General features: G+C 34.5%; 1 protein-coding gene across 7 annotated transcripts in view; it reads left to right on the plus strand.

Moving 5' to 3' along the window:
• LOC118747915 (NAD(+) hydrolase sarm1) overlaps positions 1-17,935 on the plus strand; it is a 98,531-nt gene that overhangs the window by 46,026 nt on the left and 34,570 nt on the right. For all 7 annotated transcript variants that reach the window (XR_004993999.1, XM_036482131.1, XM_036482132.1 and 4 more), the window contains exon 2: positions 8,914-9,210. Coding sequence is in view for 6 of the 7 variants with exons in the window: in XM_036482131.1 (XP_036338024.1) it covers positions 8,914-9,210 (297 nt within the window). In the remaining variant the exon portion in view is untranslated. The remainder of the gene's footprint in view (positions 1-8,913; positions 9,211-17,935) is intronic.

A 17,935-nucleotide genomic window follows, 5' to 3' on the forward strand; every position in this document is an offset into this window, starting at 1 on the left:
AAGCATCAACAAATAGCACAAATCATTTCCTGTCTTGTTAGTTGCATAATTGAAAATGAAACGTAATCTATTGAATTGGAAGTAAGTAAAGCGAAAGAGCAAAACAGCGTTGAAAAGGAATTAATAAAAGTGTTGAAAGTTCAACTAAATAGTAGTTGTGTAATTGTGCGAATAGAAGTGGACAAGTTGATATTAATGATAGCTACCCAGTAGTTTCGATTACAAATAACATTCGAGTGATTCGTTTGGGAGTAGAGAATCAAAGATCGCTGATCTTACCTCAATTCTACTTTAGAACATAATAAACATAGAATATAGTGTCTACAATCTGTGGTCATACCGCAATTCTGGATGGGCTTAGCCTGCCGGTAATAACGGTATAAAGCAGAAATCCCTAGCAAGGAGTTACCCATGAATTCTATTCAGTTCTACATTGACAGGTCCAAAATATAAAACAAAGTCGGAGTGGACTAGAAATACAAAAGTCATCCCGCCTACTGGGCGACGTTAGGCCACGGAAGATACTCTGCGTGCCGTTGAATGACTTCCTTCAACAGAAGCCCTTGAGACGAGGAGGAGTCTGCATCAGTAAGGCAATTAATTGCCTTGTCAACCTTTGGAAATCTGAGCTCAAGCTTGTCAACTCGGCATACTGGTACCACAACAAGCCCAATTGAGAGCGTAAGTGTGCCGATAGCCACTGCAACCTAACCTAACCTTCTCTATGAATAATTTGTATCTAATATTTTGCCGAAACTAATGGAAATGTACATAAGACTGGGTCACGAAGTAGAGTTCGCAATTATTCCACTGCTTTGAACGATCACTTGGTGAGAATATTTTCATTGTGCCAAAATCTTCTCGAAGTAAGTTCCCAAGTTGGTGTTTTTTTACATTTGTATGAGGGTCGACCCGGTCTAATGTATGTATGTATATATGTGCATATGCATATATTCATACTTGCTGAGACTATTAACATATTCACATTTAATTGTATTCACTTTATGTTTGAGTATCGTTATTAGCATGTGAATTACTATTTTCAATACGGCTATGTACTTACTACATATCTGTTAGGAATAAAAAATTATGTATGCAGATAAGTTAAAACAGAAATAAAATCAACAATTGCTGTAAACTGAGACAAGTATGTACACATAGTACATTCATAAATTCATATGGAAATGTAAAGAACAGAGCCCAGCCAGGAATTGAAGGCTGATTTGGAAGAATATTTACGGAGCGATTCTTCGAACGGAAGAGGACCGTTGATAAAATGGCTCAATGTTTTCAGAACTTTGCCGCTCCTTTAACTTCTGCTTGCATCGTGTCCTTTTCTTAGAGGTCCATTGTAGAATTTAGAGTATATATGAGCGCACAGTCCCACTCCCATATTAAGATCGAAACTAGAGCGCGATGAGGAATCGCATCCTTCCGATTGACTGTCGAAGAATGTTAAGTGTTTTTGTTTCCTTTTGATGGTTTGCAGCCAGGCTCCTTCCGTCAGAATTTTAACGAAGGCTTCCTGGCACCTTTCTGCCTCCAAGAATAAGGGTCCATTTGCTGTGGCGTAAGATCTTGCCCTTTCCCATTTTCCAGTCACCGAAAGGTCTCATCTAAGTAGGTGATCAGAGAATCAGATGATGAAAGATGAATAATTTTCAAAAAGCCTCAGATCTCAGTTTATACATAAGTGCTGCCGCTGGATATGCCAATAATAGTCAATAATACAACGTCGGCAACAGCAATGAGGAGGTAGAAAAAGTCCCAATGGACCAAAAAGTCTTGTCGAGTCCCCACTGAAGGCACTGCTTAATTCAAAGAGCTAAGGTAAATTCTTAATGCGCGAAAGGCAACCAGATGGACCATCTCAGTCGGCCTGAAATGGACATTACTATAAAACAAGCCAAGGAAGAAGGTATGGAGTCCTTTACAGACAGCTACTCGATTAGCCATCGGTTCGCCTGCGCTAGTTCTTCGTCAGTGACAGAGGCAATTGATCCAGATCAGCATTCCTGCTGATTAAAAGCTGTAAAAAAGGAGGCTCCATCCCTCAGACCTCAACGTTTGCCATACACCAAAAAGTTCGAGCTGACGGTGAGCAGAGAAGCAAATTCTTATTTTTTTCTTATTAGACGTTTCTTTTCCTTCCAACTGACGCCAATTCCTACTCCCGCTCGTCTTTATAGCGCATAAGTAGTAGGCCTTCCGCTGTTAACCTCTGCGGTAAGTGAAACAAATTATTATGGGGAAAAGGTATTCTCGCCGCTAGTCCAAAGCGCAAAGTAGGAAACAGCGATTGAACAAGAAAAAATAAAAATCGACAACTCGAAGCTGAAGGGCACTGTTATAGAAAAGATATTTTGTACTATTTCTTTAGTCCACCTTTTCCCTACTAGGCTGGCCATAGTCGCATACAAACGCATGTGTACTTATTTTTGCTCACAATTCATTTTTTATGCTAACACAAAAGTGCAATAAAACGTGGGATTTACTTTGACAGCCCGATTTGCATTTGAGATTTATACGCCAATGCATTTTTTATGTATTCTAATTAAAAATGTTAAATTTATATGCAAATAGAAAACTAAATAGCAGTCAGTTCAAATGCAAAGTTAAAGCAGCCAACTTGGCTTATACGAATAGGTACGGCTAATAGGCGAGTAGCAGCGTTAATGCACTCTTCGTGTGTTACAACCACACACAACTCGCTCAGTGTCAACCTAATGCTCATTTGCATTAGCACATTTATTTATTTACACAAAAGCACCTACAATAGCATATCTGTAATGCAACTCATCCACAATTGTAGATTTATTGGTGTTGTAGCGAATTTGTTTATATGAAATTAATTATTCGTATGGCTTGAGCTGCTTTGAAAAATTAAGACTTCAATGTAATGAGCGCCGTTGCGATTGTCACTTTTTGCAGCTCTAACGATTTATTAAAACTTAGTTATCTACAGCACATATAAGTATACATACTTACGCACCACACTGTACATATGTAAATAAATATCTATCTACGGCTTGGAGACATCAATCGTTTACGCTAAGCGGCTTTCGAGTTTACGCATAAATTACTGTCACTGCGATGATAATTTGTGCCTTTTATCCAAAATATTTCGCAAGTTTTTCTGTACGAGTAAATATCTAAACATAATGAAGTCATTAACGATTTTTTTAATTATCTATGTATGTATGTATGTATGTGCATTTGTCATCTACAATTTTATGATTTATGATTTTGCTGCGTTCCACTTGTGGCAATTATTTGGTATGCATATTGAGTTATTCATATTTTTAAAATATGTTCATATGTATGCAGTACTTTTCGAATCTAACGTATGAAAATTATATAATTTCTGTTGTTGTTATTATTGTTTACTTTGGTAACTTTATATCGTAGTTGCCAAGGTTGTGTGATTTATGCTCGAACTAATGCCGAATTTCCACTAGGCATTGAAATGACAAAAAATGTATGCCATTTAAAAAAATGCCATGTGGAAATTAACTCAATGACTATTTTTTTAATGTAATGACACGATTATTTTTTAATGCCCAACTTTGTCATTTGTCATTTGTGCCATTTAATGTCTACTGGAAATCCAGCATAAGACCATGAAACAACGTTTTACATTTTTGTAAAGCTAAAAAAAATTACGTCCTATCCTCGTCCCTTTGTGGAGTAACATACTCCAACGTATAATTGTTTCCATATTTGAAAATCTAAGATATTTTAATAAACAATCTCTAACTGGTATATTAAATAGTTTTAGTAAATTGAAAAATATAACTAGAGAACGAAAAATGACACTGAAGATGGCACAACGCCGAAACCGGTTTGTCTCCAAACCAAATTTGACAAGGGATGACGGAAAAGCGTTCCACATTACATCACACTCCTACCCTGTCGGAAACACCAACAACGAAAATGAGAATAACTAGATCCTATTATAAGTTCGAAATTCAAACATCTCTTTGCTCTTTGCGAAATTAAAATGTGTTTTTTGGGGGAGAGTGCTGGCGAACGCGCGAAATCACTTAATAAAGCCGAATTATAGTCAAATATGTATGTAGCTAAATATCAGTTTCAAGTCAGATTTTTTAAGCGATTGGTTGTTTAGCTGCTTTAGCGTTGCCAATGAACGCTTAGAACTCTATTTTCATACCATTTCTTTCTGAGGCTTTTGATGTTAGCTGTCCTTAGGAACTAAAATTGTCTTTTAAGTAGTAATTTCCTGAAAATGTACTGAGTTACCCACACCTCTCCGTCATGCTGCAGTCTATTTCTTGAATTGTAAATGTATTTCTCTTTGGATTAATTCGAGCGAACAACATCTTACAATCTCGTGACTGTTTTGGAGTTTGTTGCCGATGAGACCAGCGCGACAATGGCTTTGTATTTCGTAACAACCCAACTGATTGAAATAAATATGCTAGTAGTAATGTGTAAGAGAGATAATTTGGGTCTTGAATTTCACCAAAACTACGGCACTTATTTTTAAAGTCAATAATATTACTTTAACTGGCTCCAGCAGCCAGACTCTCAGTCTGATTGCGGAGTTTCCTTTTCGCCTATGGAATATTCAATGGGTCGTTAGTTCAGAATAACGTTGAGTGAATCAGTTGTGTACGAATTAATGACTACTGTAACACCTGTCCAAGTTGCTCATTGGATGCTGCTCATTTTTCTGGCTGTATATATTTTGGCTAATACCGTGGTGGGCTGCATTTTCGTTAGGATCGGTCCATGATGGCTTACACATCCAGATTTGGATTCTAATTCTTGTCCGATCGATACTGTACATTTTTTTAACAGCAGTCGTCATCGGCAAGAAATGGCAACCCTGATAATTAAACTATATATTACACCCCCTCGATAAATGTTGACGTTTCAAAACGAACTGTGATATTTTCAAATTTATGACATCCAGCTATGAACGGGTTTCAAATACATACATATGTATGTGTGTTACATATATTTTTAATTACTGGGTGTGCAAGTTGTCTTATTGCACAGTTAATTGCTACCGGGTTTCAAGCGTTGAAGACATTTGGTTAAGCCATACTGCAATGTAGTGAGATATTAAGAAACTTGTCTTCCACCATGAATGCTCAATGATCAATCAAGTTAAAATTGGTGATTTCGTAATAAATTGCAGTTGCAACTGCGCTGGGGGGGGGGGAAGATTTGGTAGGATGGTATTAGCAGCTAATTTGTATGTAGAGTTATTGATTGAGTTGCAAGTATGTATTAAACTATAGCAAAAGAATTCATCGGCATCAAATCGCTCAAATACATATTTTACTATTTAGAGCTAAGCTATGGATTGATATCACTATGATAGGTTTTCTTAGCTGGGCTTAGCTAGCGGGCATACTAAGTTTAATGGCAATGTACACATTCATAAACATACAGACGTACAAATATACGTATGGCCTATTTGCATATGCATTTGAAATTAGTTTCTCAGCTATTTATGATTTATTTTACATATTCTTGCTTGCCGTGAAGACGTTATGGCCATAATGGACATGTCCGAAGAAGTACTTACTGCCGCCACATGTGGCTGCTGCCTGGATTTGGCGTTTAATGAACATTGGCTTAGCACTTCAATATTTCGTGCCCATAAAAAAAAATAAATATTTTTTATGGATTTCTTGTTCTTGGTAGTACATACTTACACATAACAAAATGAGTGTGTGAAATGTATTTTAGATTTGTAAATAGAAGAACAAAACAGAAGCAAAGATAAAAAGAAACACATGCGTCTGTATGTTCATACATAAATAAGTTCATATCTAAATACCCAAATACCAATTTAAAGAGCGTATTATAGCTTTTAGGAAGCGCTTTTTCGATAAGACATTTTCTTTAGAAGTTATGTTAGAAGATCTTCGAACAATGAATACCCATCGCGCCTCAAAATATTAAAACGGAAGCACAACTAGAAAGCCTTACTACTGATTATTTTTAAGAATAGATTGCGTTTACATTAGGGTGACCCAAAAAAGTAGATAAAATCCGAAAAAATATACCCCTGTTTTTTAATTTAAAATAAAAAGATATTTAGAGGTCGCTCAAACAAAGAAAACAATTTTTCGTATAAATAAATATAATAGAATTCCTAAAAAACAATATTTTTCGATCGGAAAACTCTGTTTCTCTTCAGGTGATTTCCAGTAATAATACCCAATGGATTATTTAACAGATTTTTAGTATATTGGGTCCTCAAAAATCCAAATAAATGCTATGGGGAGACCCATAAAAAATCGTTTGTTATTAAAAAATGGTAAAATAAACACTTCGGTATTATTATTGGAAGTCTCTTGGGGAGAAATAGAGTTTTCCGATCGTAAAATATTGATTTTAAGGAACTCTATGCCAGTTCTACGAAAAAATGTTTTTTTTTTTTCGTATAAATGCATGAGCGCTTTGAGCGCTTTAAGCGACCTTTAAATACTTTTTGATTTCGAAATAAAAACTAGGTTTATATTTTTTCGATATAGACAACTTCTAGGACTTTACTTCTTTCACAAGAATTTTCGGACCACCCTAGTGTACAATGTACTTTGCTTTATTATTACTATTTTGTTATACATGTCGATATGAACATACACTTATATGTATGCAAACATATTCATACCTACTCTACTGCGTGGGTAATTTATTTTTTTGTTGCTAACAATTGCCGTAGCGACCGGCTCTGCGCGATATCAGCAATTCAAGAACTCTTTAGCGTGGGTGGCGCGTTTGAAAATCTAAACCAGTTCTTCATATTTCACAATTCGATGAAAAACATAAAGAAATGGGTTCGTGTTTTGCTTCAGTTTTTTTTTTAAATAAGTGTGAGAATATGTAACAAATTTATATTAAGTCAAGCCGGTTCCAGTTCTTATTTAGAATTGAAGCTTTTGGAGTTGTTTAATTGCTTGGATAATTTTCATAAATTTAAATTTTAAAATTGTCATAGTTTATGGGATCCCTCATAGGAAGAAAAACTCTTGTTGACCAGATACTTTTTGAAGTGATATTTCTTTAGCGGGGGCGGTGAACTAACAAACGGTGACATTCTCCGTGCATTCTTTTCTATTTGCGCCTTCAGTAATATTTAGAGTGAATTATTGAAATATGCTTGGCAACGGTTTGAGGTTAAGTTTTAGATTAAGGCAAAAACAGGGGTAAAAAAAAGAAAAAGCCAAAGCCAAAGGCGAAAGCAAAAGCGAAGACGGATACGAAAACAAAAACAAAAACGAATACGAAGACACATACGAATATGAACACGTAAGTTGGAACAAAAAACACGACTACGATACGAATACTAATACGAACACGAGTACCAAGACCAATACGAAGTTAATAACAAAGCTGAATAAGACGACAAATAGGAAGAAGTAGAATGCGACGTGGAAAACGAAGATGAATACGGCGTCAAAAACGAAGGTGAACATGATGACGAAAATAAAGACCAAAACGAAGACGAAGAAGAACTAGAATTCGAAGACAAACTGGAATACGAATACGAATACGAAGTCGCATGCGACATGGAATACGAATACGAAGATGAATACGACGTTAAAAACGAAGGTGAATACGAAGACGAATACTTACATAGTCGAATACAAAGTTGGACACGAATACGAATGCGAAGACGAATACTAATACGAAGACTTCAGCTAGTATTAAGAGTAATACAAATTTCTACAGTATGAAAAAAGAACAAAAATGAATCGAAGGAACTTTCACTTCTGTAGTGTGGCCCAGACACACTGCTATTTTGTTTAACTTTTTTTTAAGTAGAGCTGCGCTGCCGAAAATTTTCTTTTGGCGAGTTCCTTCGGGAAACATTAAGAGAGTTCGCAGCGGATCTTACAACGGCAAGTGCGTAACCATTCTGATTACAGTTTTACCCAATTTTCGAAGGAAGTTAATTGGTTTCCATGAATAATTTAGACAAAAATCTTTGCAGTTTCTTATACCCAATTACGTGGGAGACACTGTACTAGAGCTCCAATTTCATTTCCGGTAAATTTTTTTCATTCACTTTTAGGGTCGTTTTCTCATGTAGGTTTTAAAGCATAAATTGTGCTGTAAAAAAAATGTATTTAAAGGGCAGAAAATTTTAATATCTACTTGAGTAAACGGCATTAAGTTTTCTAATTTCTGAATTTAATCAATCTGCGAAGTGTTATGAATCAAAAGTTTTATAATGCCTTCCTAAGTCAGCTTATATATATATATTTTTTTTTTTTTAGTTTCACTGCTTATCATGCATCTTTAACTGAACTTTAACACTCTCTAAGATTAAATGCACCGCCGCAAATCCATTTATTCTACTAAATTCTCAGCTATCAAAATGATTAAAACTTGCACTTTGCATCAACTTATCAGACCATCAAATCTAGGATTGTGCTACTTTTATTCAGATTGTTTTTCTAAAGCTACAACTTTGTACTAGACGACAGCATGTCTAGCGAATATACAAATATACACATTTATGCACATATTCGCTTATCAAGAGCGAAAAGCAAAAAAAAAATTATTATTTTTTGAAAGCAAATCACCTTTGGCTACGGGCAGAAAGTTCCCCTTCAACACGAGAGCGATTTTTTGTATTTAAGTAGAAGTTATTTACTTACACAACATTCAAATAAATAAAAAAAAATGCATTTATTTAGTTGGAGTACCAATTACTTTGCAATCTGGTTTTAATATTTGCAAGCGTGTAGATATTTCCATTGGCAGGATATTAAAATTGTTCTCTCAAAAATGCGCATAAAATTTTTTATTGACTTCGCATGCATTAAAAACTGTTAGGCGAATTATTAGAATTTTTAATGCGTAATAATTTTTTTTTTATTGATAAAACAGCTTTTCACAAATATTTTATATGCTTTCTTTCCTTTGCAGATGTCTGATTTTTCGGATAGTTCACATAGTGGCGTTGCCAGTCCAGCAGCGTCGTTAATTGAAAATTTCCACAAGAAGAATAGCGGCAATACACCAACAACAAGTGGCGGCGTCGGCACCGGTACAGTGTCCACAGTCTCAACGCCCGCCATAAATGGCCTCACAGCGGTTAGCTGCAATGGTGGCGGCGCTAATAATGGTTTAAGCAATGCAACAACAACGACTGTGGGGCGACACATAAATACAAGTTCCAGTTCTAGTAGTAGCGTTAAGGAAACATCATCCACATCACAACAGGTGAGAGAGCAGAGCAGCGGGTGAAGAGAGAATTTACTTAGTTATAAAATAAGATAATGCTTGAACGAGCGTTTATTTGCACACCCACACACACACACATACACACATTCTACATGCAAAAACAGAATGAGCGCATGCGATTTTTGGTAATGCCTAAAAGTATGCTAAATTTCATAATATAATTGTGTATATGTGTGAGTGCAGGTGTAGCAAAATGGACGCAGGGGGGGAAGCAAAGAGAAAGTGAGCCGAAAACGGGGTGTACAAGAATGATGAATGAATTATTTTTCTCATACATGCATACAGCCATACATACACAGTTATTCCGATACGTATGTATCTGCAAGTATGCATATGTGTATATAATAAAATTATTAATTTCGGAAGTGCCGTAGAGTGATTCTTAAGTTGAAAATATTTGCACATCACTACTACGTACATTACTATCCCTTGCATTTGAATAGGGACCATGCTTTTTCTATTTTATTTTTTATTTTTTTATTTCTTTCCTTTAATTTCCATTATTTCAATGAAAATGTGTGTAGTTCATTCTCTAACAAAAACCTTGTAAACACAAGTTTTAAACTTTGTAGAAAATTAAAAAAAAAAAAATCATCAAAATTTCAAACTTTCTTCTCTGATTTTTTTCGATATGCAGTTATGTAACCCATACAATTTTGGTAGAATAAAGTGTAAATTGGAAGTATCTAGAGATTATTGTTGATTTTAACAATTTTTTACTGATGCTCTTCAGCAATTTTTTCCATATAACGCATGCTGAATTTTTATATAAAAAAATTATCAAAGATCAACTTTAATTTGTAGCTATTTAAACTTTGTTTTTTAATATGTATGTATGTCTGTACTAAAATTTAATGGGCTACAAAACTGCATAGCCAAAAAAAAGTAAAAATTCTAAGAAAAAATTTAAATTTTGATGAAAATTTTATGATTGTTTTTTTCTACAAAGTTTGAAACTTGGTTTGTATGGGTATTGTTAGAGAATGAACTGAAAATAAAGAAAAGTAAATAAAAGGAAAAAACCCGGAAAAAGCGAAAAAGTGGTGTCTCTATTCAAGTGCATGGGAGTGTATGTATGTAAGTATATACATATGTATATATATTTCTGGAAAAAAGAGTTCTATTGGTAGCCCTTATTTCGGACCTATTGAAGCGATTGTATTTTGTATTGAATCATCAGAGTTTCAAAGCCTCTGATTCAAGTTCCTTCAGCAGGGAAAAATTTACATGAAATAATAATGATTAAATAAACTTTGACTTTGTATCAGATCTGCGCTGAAACGTCTACTTTATTTGACTTCCATTGGATTGAAAACATACCTTCTTGTTTTCTTCTTGCTTTCGGACGGCAGGGCTATTGAATGATCTTTTAATACAGCTTTCCAAGAGAAGAGAAGCCCTTCCTGAAAGTGTTTATTCATAAGCGCTCTGCATTTTACCGTCTGGGTTTCATTGACGCCCAGTATGTACATATGTATATGTAGAACCATACCAATCAAATTCATAGCGAGTTGCGCCAATGTGCCATCATTTATCCCTCTTCACCACCTCAATCATGATCATCGGCTCCAAACAAGAAATACCGAAAGTCGAAACCAAATCGAAACAAGTAAAAAAAAATTTACCAACATCATCATTAATTCGTTAATAATTGCAAAGAAATTATTACAACTAAGCGGCAATCAACGGTACCTTATCAAAATTACGAATTCTCGCTCCATTCCTCTCACAGTATATAGACATTCTAGGTGCTTTTTCAAAAGAAAAAAGCTCTACAGATAAAGCGCAGCGAGATAAATCAACAAATAATTAGCAGCTGTCAGTATTTCAAGTGCCGCGTCTCAAAGGTAATTTCTTATTGTTTTTTTTTGCCTACATAGATATCTATGAAATTTTTTTTATAACATTCTAAAACGTTAACAGTGGCAATCTCGTTGGCAGTTGATGGTATAATGGTTATTTTTAAATGCTTACGAGCGTAACTATTTGAAATATCACAACTAAATATTCAAGTTGTCCTCATTTAGTAGTAAAGGTATTTAATCGGAGACAAAGTTAGCTTATCAGCTGGACAGAGACGCTGGTTGCTTGTTTATTCGACGATTATGTTGATTGATTATTTATGTAGGTATGTAGAAGAATAAATATGAAAACGAATAATTTGATTACCACCAAATAAATACTTTCAAGGTCAAAGAGGGTGAATGACTCTGTAAGAATGTAATTGGATTCTTGATAGAAAAAAGGTACTTTCAAAATGGCAACTGATGGACTTTGCCTTTCATTATGTAGTTAGTAAGTTCAAAAGGTCAAAAAATCTAAGTAGGTTGCTCTGTGCGCCTTCTTCGACATTCGGTTTACTCCGAAGAAATGTAATACCAAGGTGGGTATGATAAAAGGCTGAGTTGGAACTACTTGGGAAAAACTCTTATTAAAGCCGTACAAGCCCATTGTTGATTGAAAATAGGGGTTGTGGTCAATGTGACCAGAATGGATATATCGCATGATTGCCCATCTAATTTTTTCAAAAACATTAGGGTATGTATGGAAAAATACCGGTATAGAAAGATGCAGGCTTTTTTACTCTATACTTAAAACATTTACTTTTACAAGAAATGCCAGCTAAAAATTGTGGAGCGGGAATTGCGGCGTATTGACGCCCCCTGATTGCAGTCACAGATATGTATGTTCATTAGTACACAGACGGATTAAGCAATGAATCGTAAGCTGACAATATATTAGGACTTCATAGTAATGGACCTCACCATTGGGATATGTATATGTAAAATAACATTTAGGTTGCAGTGTTCCTTGCTTTTCTACACCAAAAAAATCTTAAACCGCATTTATGTTAGTAACCACAAAGTCGTAATGCAATATCTAAATATTCATATATTTTTGCATATACTTATTACTCTGTTAAATATTTCATAATTCCCACCCGATCGTTCTGCGCTAAATAAAAATACACGTGTGTACGTATGTCTATCAGCGGCGTGCGATTGTTGGCGCCGCATTTGGCAAAACTTTTACGCCATTTATGCCATTTACGCCATTCACCATTGGTTGCCATTTATTGCTCTGTCAGAACTCATTAATTTGTTTGACTTTCCCAGCGCACCCCAACTGATTCGAGCACCGCATGGCGTATGCGCAATGTACTCGGCGATCCGTAATGCTTTGTTGTAAATATGTGGTAACAGTAGCCCCAGTATCAGCAGCAAAGCAACATGATTAACACAGAAATGAATGTAAAGTTTGAGGAAAAAATTATAGGGAATCGCTTACACTCTTCCTTAGTAGATATATTTATATGTAGTTTTACCGGTAAGTGAATCTATGGCTTATAGATGATACTTTCAATTTACGGTAATAATAACATAATAAGCAAAATTTGGTTAGGGTTAGGTTAGGTGGTTAGAGCAGCTGCCACTGTGTAAAAGCACACTTAGGCTGAAAAAGCCCGTTGCGATACCACTGGCGAACGCCATTTGATTCCCTCCTTCCCTTAGAAGTTGGACTTAATTTCGAAATTTACTATGGATTATCATAAAAAAAAAATGCCTAAAAGCAGTTAATTGCAATACGAAATTTTATAGTAATGCCGTCTAGAATACGTTACTCATCTCGGCGTTTGCGATACCAAAGTCTTTGCTGGGATGTACTTGTACATATACATATATGTATATGCATGTATTTATATGCCAAGCATGGATCTACAGACAATTTTCCCAGAAAATATTTACAAACAATTTCGTTTGTTTGATTAAATTTTTACGACGCCTGACTTTCTCGCCTCATTTTTTATTGGCTTTGCTGTTTTGTCGGCGAAAAATGTCTTGCGGCAATGATGATAGCAGGTGCTAATTAGACAGCACTTGTTAGATGCCATCAAAGGGGAAGTACTTGGCGAATGGTGATGTTCGAAATATTATTGGTTCCAATAAAATGGTGATAAATATTTTATTTGCATAAAGAAATTAATCAGAATAAGATATAATCGAAATAAGAAAAGTGTTAAAGGTGCAAAGTAGCATGGGTAATAATGCTAATATTTATTGGATTATTTAATATTTGTTTGGAGAGAGAAGGGTAATAACAGATTTTGACAAAGGCTTGACGGAAATTATTTCGAGAGAATTTTTGTCAGAGCTGTAAAAAAATTGCAACAAAATTCGATTGCAATCGCAAAATATACTTTATGTTGCAGCCTGTTTTGATTGCTTTTATTTTGATTCTAAAAGTTACAATTTACAATCCTATAGAAGATTTTGATTTTTGAATTTTTTAATAAACTTTAATGCAAATATCTATCATAAGTTTACATATTATTTTCGTAGGCATTTTCTTTTATGAAAACCCCTACTGCCATGATCTTATTGGTAAACTATTTGCAGCTTGGTTTTCTTTAGTGCATATTCACACGAAGACGGAGTCTGAGAAATCGCGCGTTGCCCATGCTCGCATAGATTTTTTATATACAAATATTCATGTTAAATACCAGTTCAGATGCCTGCAGCATCAGTCACCTCACATTCGATTGCAGGCATTTTATTCCCGATTTCTGGTGTGACGACCTCTTTTGGATGACCTCAAGGATCGATGTCAACTCTGCTGGTATGGCCACATAGAATTCCATAAATCATTGCTTAATCATTGAAATTGATGGTTCAGACTACTCATAGTATTTATAAGCACACGAAATTCCCTTCTTCTTTCTTTCCTTCTTGAAGTTTTTTATTTTCAAAAGCTAAATAACGTACCGACAGCGATGCTCCATGGTTGCAGTCTAAGAAAAGTTTGGTTCCCCGACTACAAAAACAAATTTTACTAGAGTAACTAAAAACCGACTTAGTTTAGACATTTGTAAATGGACATGTTTTTATATTTCGAATGAAAAAAATTTTATTTGTGTACATAAAAGTTTTAGCGCCTATCTGTGCACAGCTTTGCCGTAGTCAGCTTCTTTAACAGCTTTGGGGGCGAGATAAGTCTTTTTGATAAAAATAGCTCGTGCTCTAATATTTATCACCACACCTATGTTTGTAAAGGAATTAGAAGTAAATTTAAATTACACTTTCAAATTTACTACAATAATCTAAATTACCTCTACCTTTATAAAAACTGCGTGGGCTGTGATTTATTTGCTGCAAAAAAAAAATTACAGCAAGAAACCCACAAGTGCTAATCTACGGGCTGTCAATGATCTCCAAGCAAACAAAAGAATTCATAAACTTTTACGATCGCTTATGCAAATTAAAGGCGCACACATATGCAAGCATATTTGCATATATAATTTTAGTGTATTTAGCTTGCGCGCCATTACAATTGAAAAAGCTCACAGTCTTCTAGCTATCGTTTGCAAAACTTGCTAATTCGCCTGTAAAGTGTCGCATACACACCGCAAATAAATATATGCATACTTATGTATATACATTAGGGTGCATCACTTTTCATACAGAAAAAAAAAGTATTATATTTTAAGACTTCCGCCAAAATACTTCGGAAAAATACTTATTAAGATTTACGTGAGCTGCACCCATTTGAAAATAACTCCAAAAATAGAGGTTTTTTTATAAATGAAATTAGTATTTAAAAAAAATTTTTTCTAAAAAATCTACGCAGATAATAGAATAGTGTAAGCTTTAAAGGGCTGCATAAAAATGTTTAAAAATTATATCAACTGAATCAAAATAATGAAACTAATTGACGTAAATATTAATATTTTTCCTAAATATTTTTTGGCGAAAGTCTTGAAATATAACAAATTTTATAATTCCGTTGGAAACCCCGCACTTTTTTTTTTTTGGTGCGTCGTCCTAATGTACACATATAAATTAAAAAATATGACAACACTTCGTATATATGATTTTGTACAGCTTTGTATAAGAGTACATAGCTCGGCGGGCGGGTCTGTCTGGCTAGCACAGCAGGGCGAGTTAAAAATGCGCGCATGATTCATCCGCACAGACGGACTGAAACCTACCGGCCGGTGGCAGCGGCGCGTGGACAAAGTGGGGACAGTAGCGACATTTTTGCGCAATTTAGTTGCTGTTCGTTTTTTTTTTGTTTTTTTTTGTGTTTTTTTCTTTTAATAATAATTAATGATTCTTCTTGCTGCTTCTTTTTGTGTTCTCGAACACAGTTCGATCGATCTGTTTTGAGTGGGTGTTTTAGATATGCAAATTTTGCTGGTTATGAAAACAAATATATGTACGTATGTGTGCTACGAGAGCGATGCGCGTTTCTCTCTCTCTCTACACCGTTTTCGTTCTAAGCTTGACTCACTTAGATTTTCGTATTTGTTTTACCATTTTTGGTTCTATGTACAGTTAAGCTTGCGCTTGCCATTTTTGGTTGCTCGTGTGTATGGTTGGTTTTGTTGTTTAATCGCGTATGCCGTTTGTTTTTTTTTCTTGTTTTTGTTTCGTGGTTTCTTATCGGCCAGCGTGACATATGTCGTCATGCTTCTACTTTCCATCTGTCACACTCATCCCAGCTGCGGTTTTTCCTATTGTTTTTATATCGCGTGAATTTTTATCACACTCTCCCGATATCCTCACCCGATTCATGTGCGTGTGTGTGTGTTTATATGTAGTAAATATTATCACTCAACGGCACTAGTCATAGCGGCTTTTTGGCTGATACGCAAAGCCGGCATTTTTTTTTTATAAATGCAGTTAATCGAGTTTTCGTTGAAATTTACGCTGAATGTACCGCAAGCGGTCCACTTCAATCCCAAGTGGATTTGTTTAATGATTTGCCACGCTTTGCTTGTTACTTGTGTACGTTTTGTTTGTTAGACGGCATCATTATTTTTTTTTTATCAAATTGTTTGGTTTTCGTGATATCATTGCTGAAGTGTTTGCGTATTACGTGTCTTCGCCAGCTGACTGTGATGCATTTCCTGTCTGTAACGTCAAAGCTTATCGCAAATTTTATTGTTTACGCCTAACTTTGTGATATCCGATTAGGTAAAAGTAAAAAATAATTTATCTGATTTATAAATCAGCAGAATGAGCTGCAAAATGGATAGAGTGAGAAATTCAAAGGCAGAAAAGAACGTATCTTCGTCTTCGAAAAGGCATCACTAAAAAGAAGCCTAGGGTTCCGAATTGGTGTCAAGCTAAAACTTGCAAAGTGGAAACGGAGCAAGAAAACTCCTGTAGTATTTTATTTAGAATTGAAATCCAGAATGCTTTTTTATTTTTTATTTATTTTAATGCTAAAATCGCTAAAAGCTGGCCACCCTAGAAGCCTCTGAGAAACATTTCCTTGCACCGACAGGATCTTAATATAGTAGTTATAATTGAAGTGAAATCTACTTTCAGGCGTAATTTCTTTGTGTTTGGTTTTTACTAGAGTTTTTTACCTATAGGCGGTTTTTTTAAATCTTAATTTTTCGAATATCGAATAGACTGAATTTTAAAACCGGTTTATCCGGTTTTTTCCTTACTTTCAAAATAGGGAACCGTTTTGAATAACTCGAAAACCGCTTTTGGAAAAAAGACGAAAAATCGAATACCCTCGTTTTTACATTACAACAAAACCGCGCGTTTTTCCATGGGAACTATAAAATTTAATATATTTTGAGACTTACGCCAAAATATTTCAGAAAAATATTAAAATTTACTTGAGCTGTGCCGATTTGAAAATCTTTCTAGTAGATATAAATAAAATTAGTTATAAAAAACATTTTTTTTCCAAAAAATCACTTCAGATGATAGAAGAGTTTATGCTTAGAAAGTTTGAAAAAAAGAGGTTTACAAATTTTATCAACGGAATCAAAATAATGACATTTTTCGGGCTAGTTTTAAATCGGCACAGCTTACGTAAATCTCAATTCTTTTCCGAATTATTTTGGCGAAACTCTTAAAATTTATTGAATCTTATAATTAACTCGCACCTTTTTTCGGTGAGGCACTCTAATTTAGGTACATACTACATATATGCACTTTTTAACAGTACGATTTTTTAACAGCTTACATAAATTATAAATTATCAAAAATGATATCAAAGAAATTAAATATAACTTCACGAATTTTCTAGCACACAAGCATGGAGCTTTATAGCAAATTGAATTATGTACTTCACAGTCATAATTTAAAGGAAAAACGCCAAGACATCTACAGTTATGGGCTCATAATTAAAAACACTTGAATTAGTAGATTTTTTTCATTCAAAACAAAACATATGTACATACATATATGAAACTGCACTATTGTGAATGTAAATTTGGCCAAAAATGGTAGTAATTTTCTGGCTAAGTAAAACTCTATTTTTTTGCGTGCCTACGATTATTGCAGGAATATTGACTCCAGTTTCATCGGTTGAAAGTAAATTATATCAAAACTCAAAACTTTCTTTTAAGCGCTTTCATAAAAAAAGGGTCTACGGTGGTATGGTATTTAGGCAAAACTAAGATTTAAATTTGCAGTTAAAACTACTTATTGCTAAGGTCTCAAAAAAGCCCCGAAAAGAATTCTGAAAAGTTTTAAAAAATACTTAACATATCTCAAAAGTCTTGAAAAAATCTGGACACAATCCGAAAAATTCCGAAAAAATTGGTAAACGTTCGGGAAAGTTCTGAAAACCCATGAAAAATAAAAACCCAAAGTTACCATATATTTACTACTAAAAAGAGTCAGAAGTAAAAAAAAAAAAACAAATTAACAAATAATTTTTAAGCAAATCAAAAACCAAC

This window comes from Rhagoletis pomonella, unplaced genomic scaffold, assembly GCF_013731165.1.
Source record: "Rhagoletis pomonella isolate Grant_MI unplaced genomic scaffold, Rhpom_1.0 Rhpom_scaffold_00012, whole genome shotgun sequence".
Taxonomy (NCBI): domain Eukaryota; kingdom Metazoa; phylum Arthropoda; class Insecta; order Diptera; family Tephritidae; genus Rhagoletis; species Rhagoletis pomonella.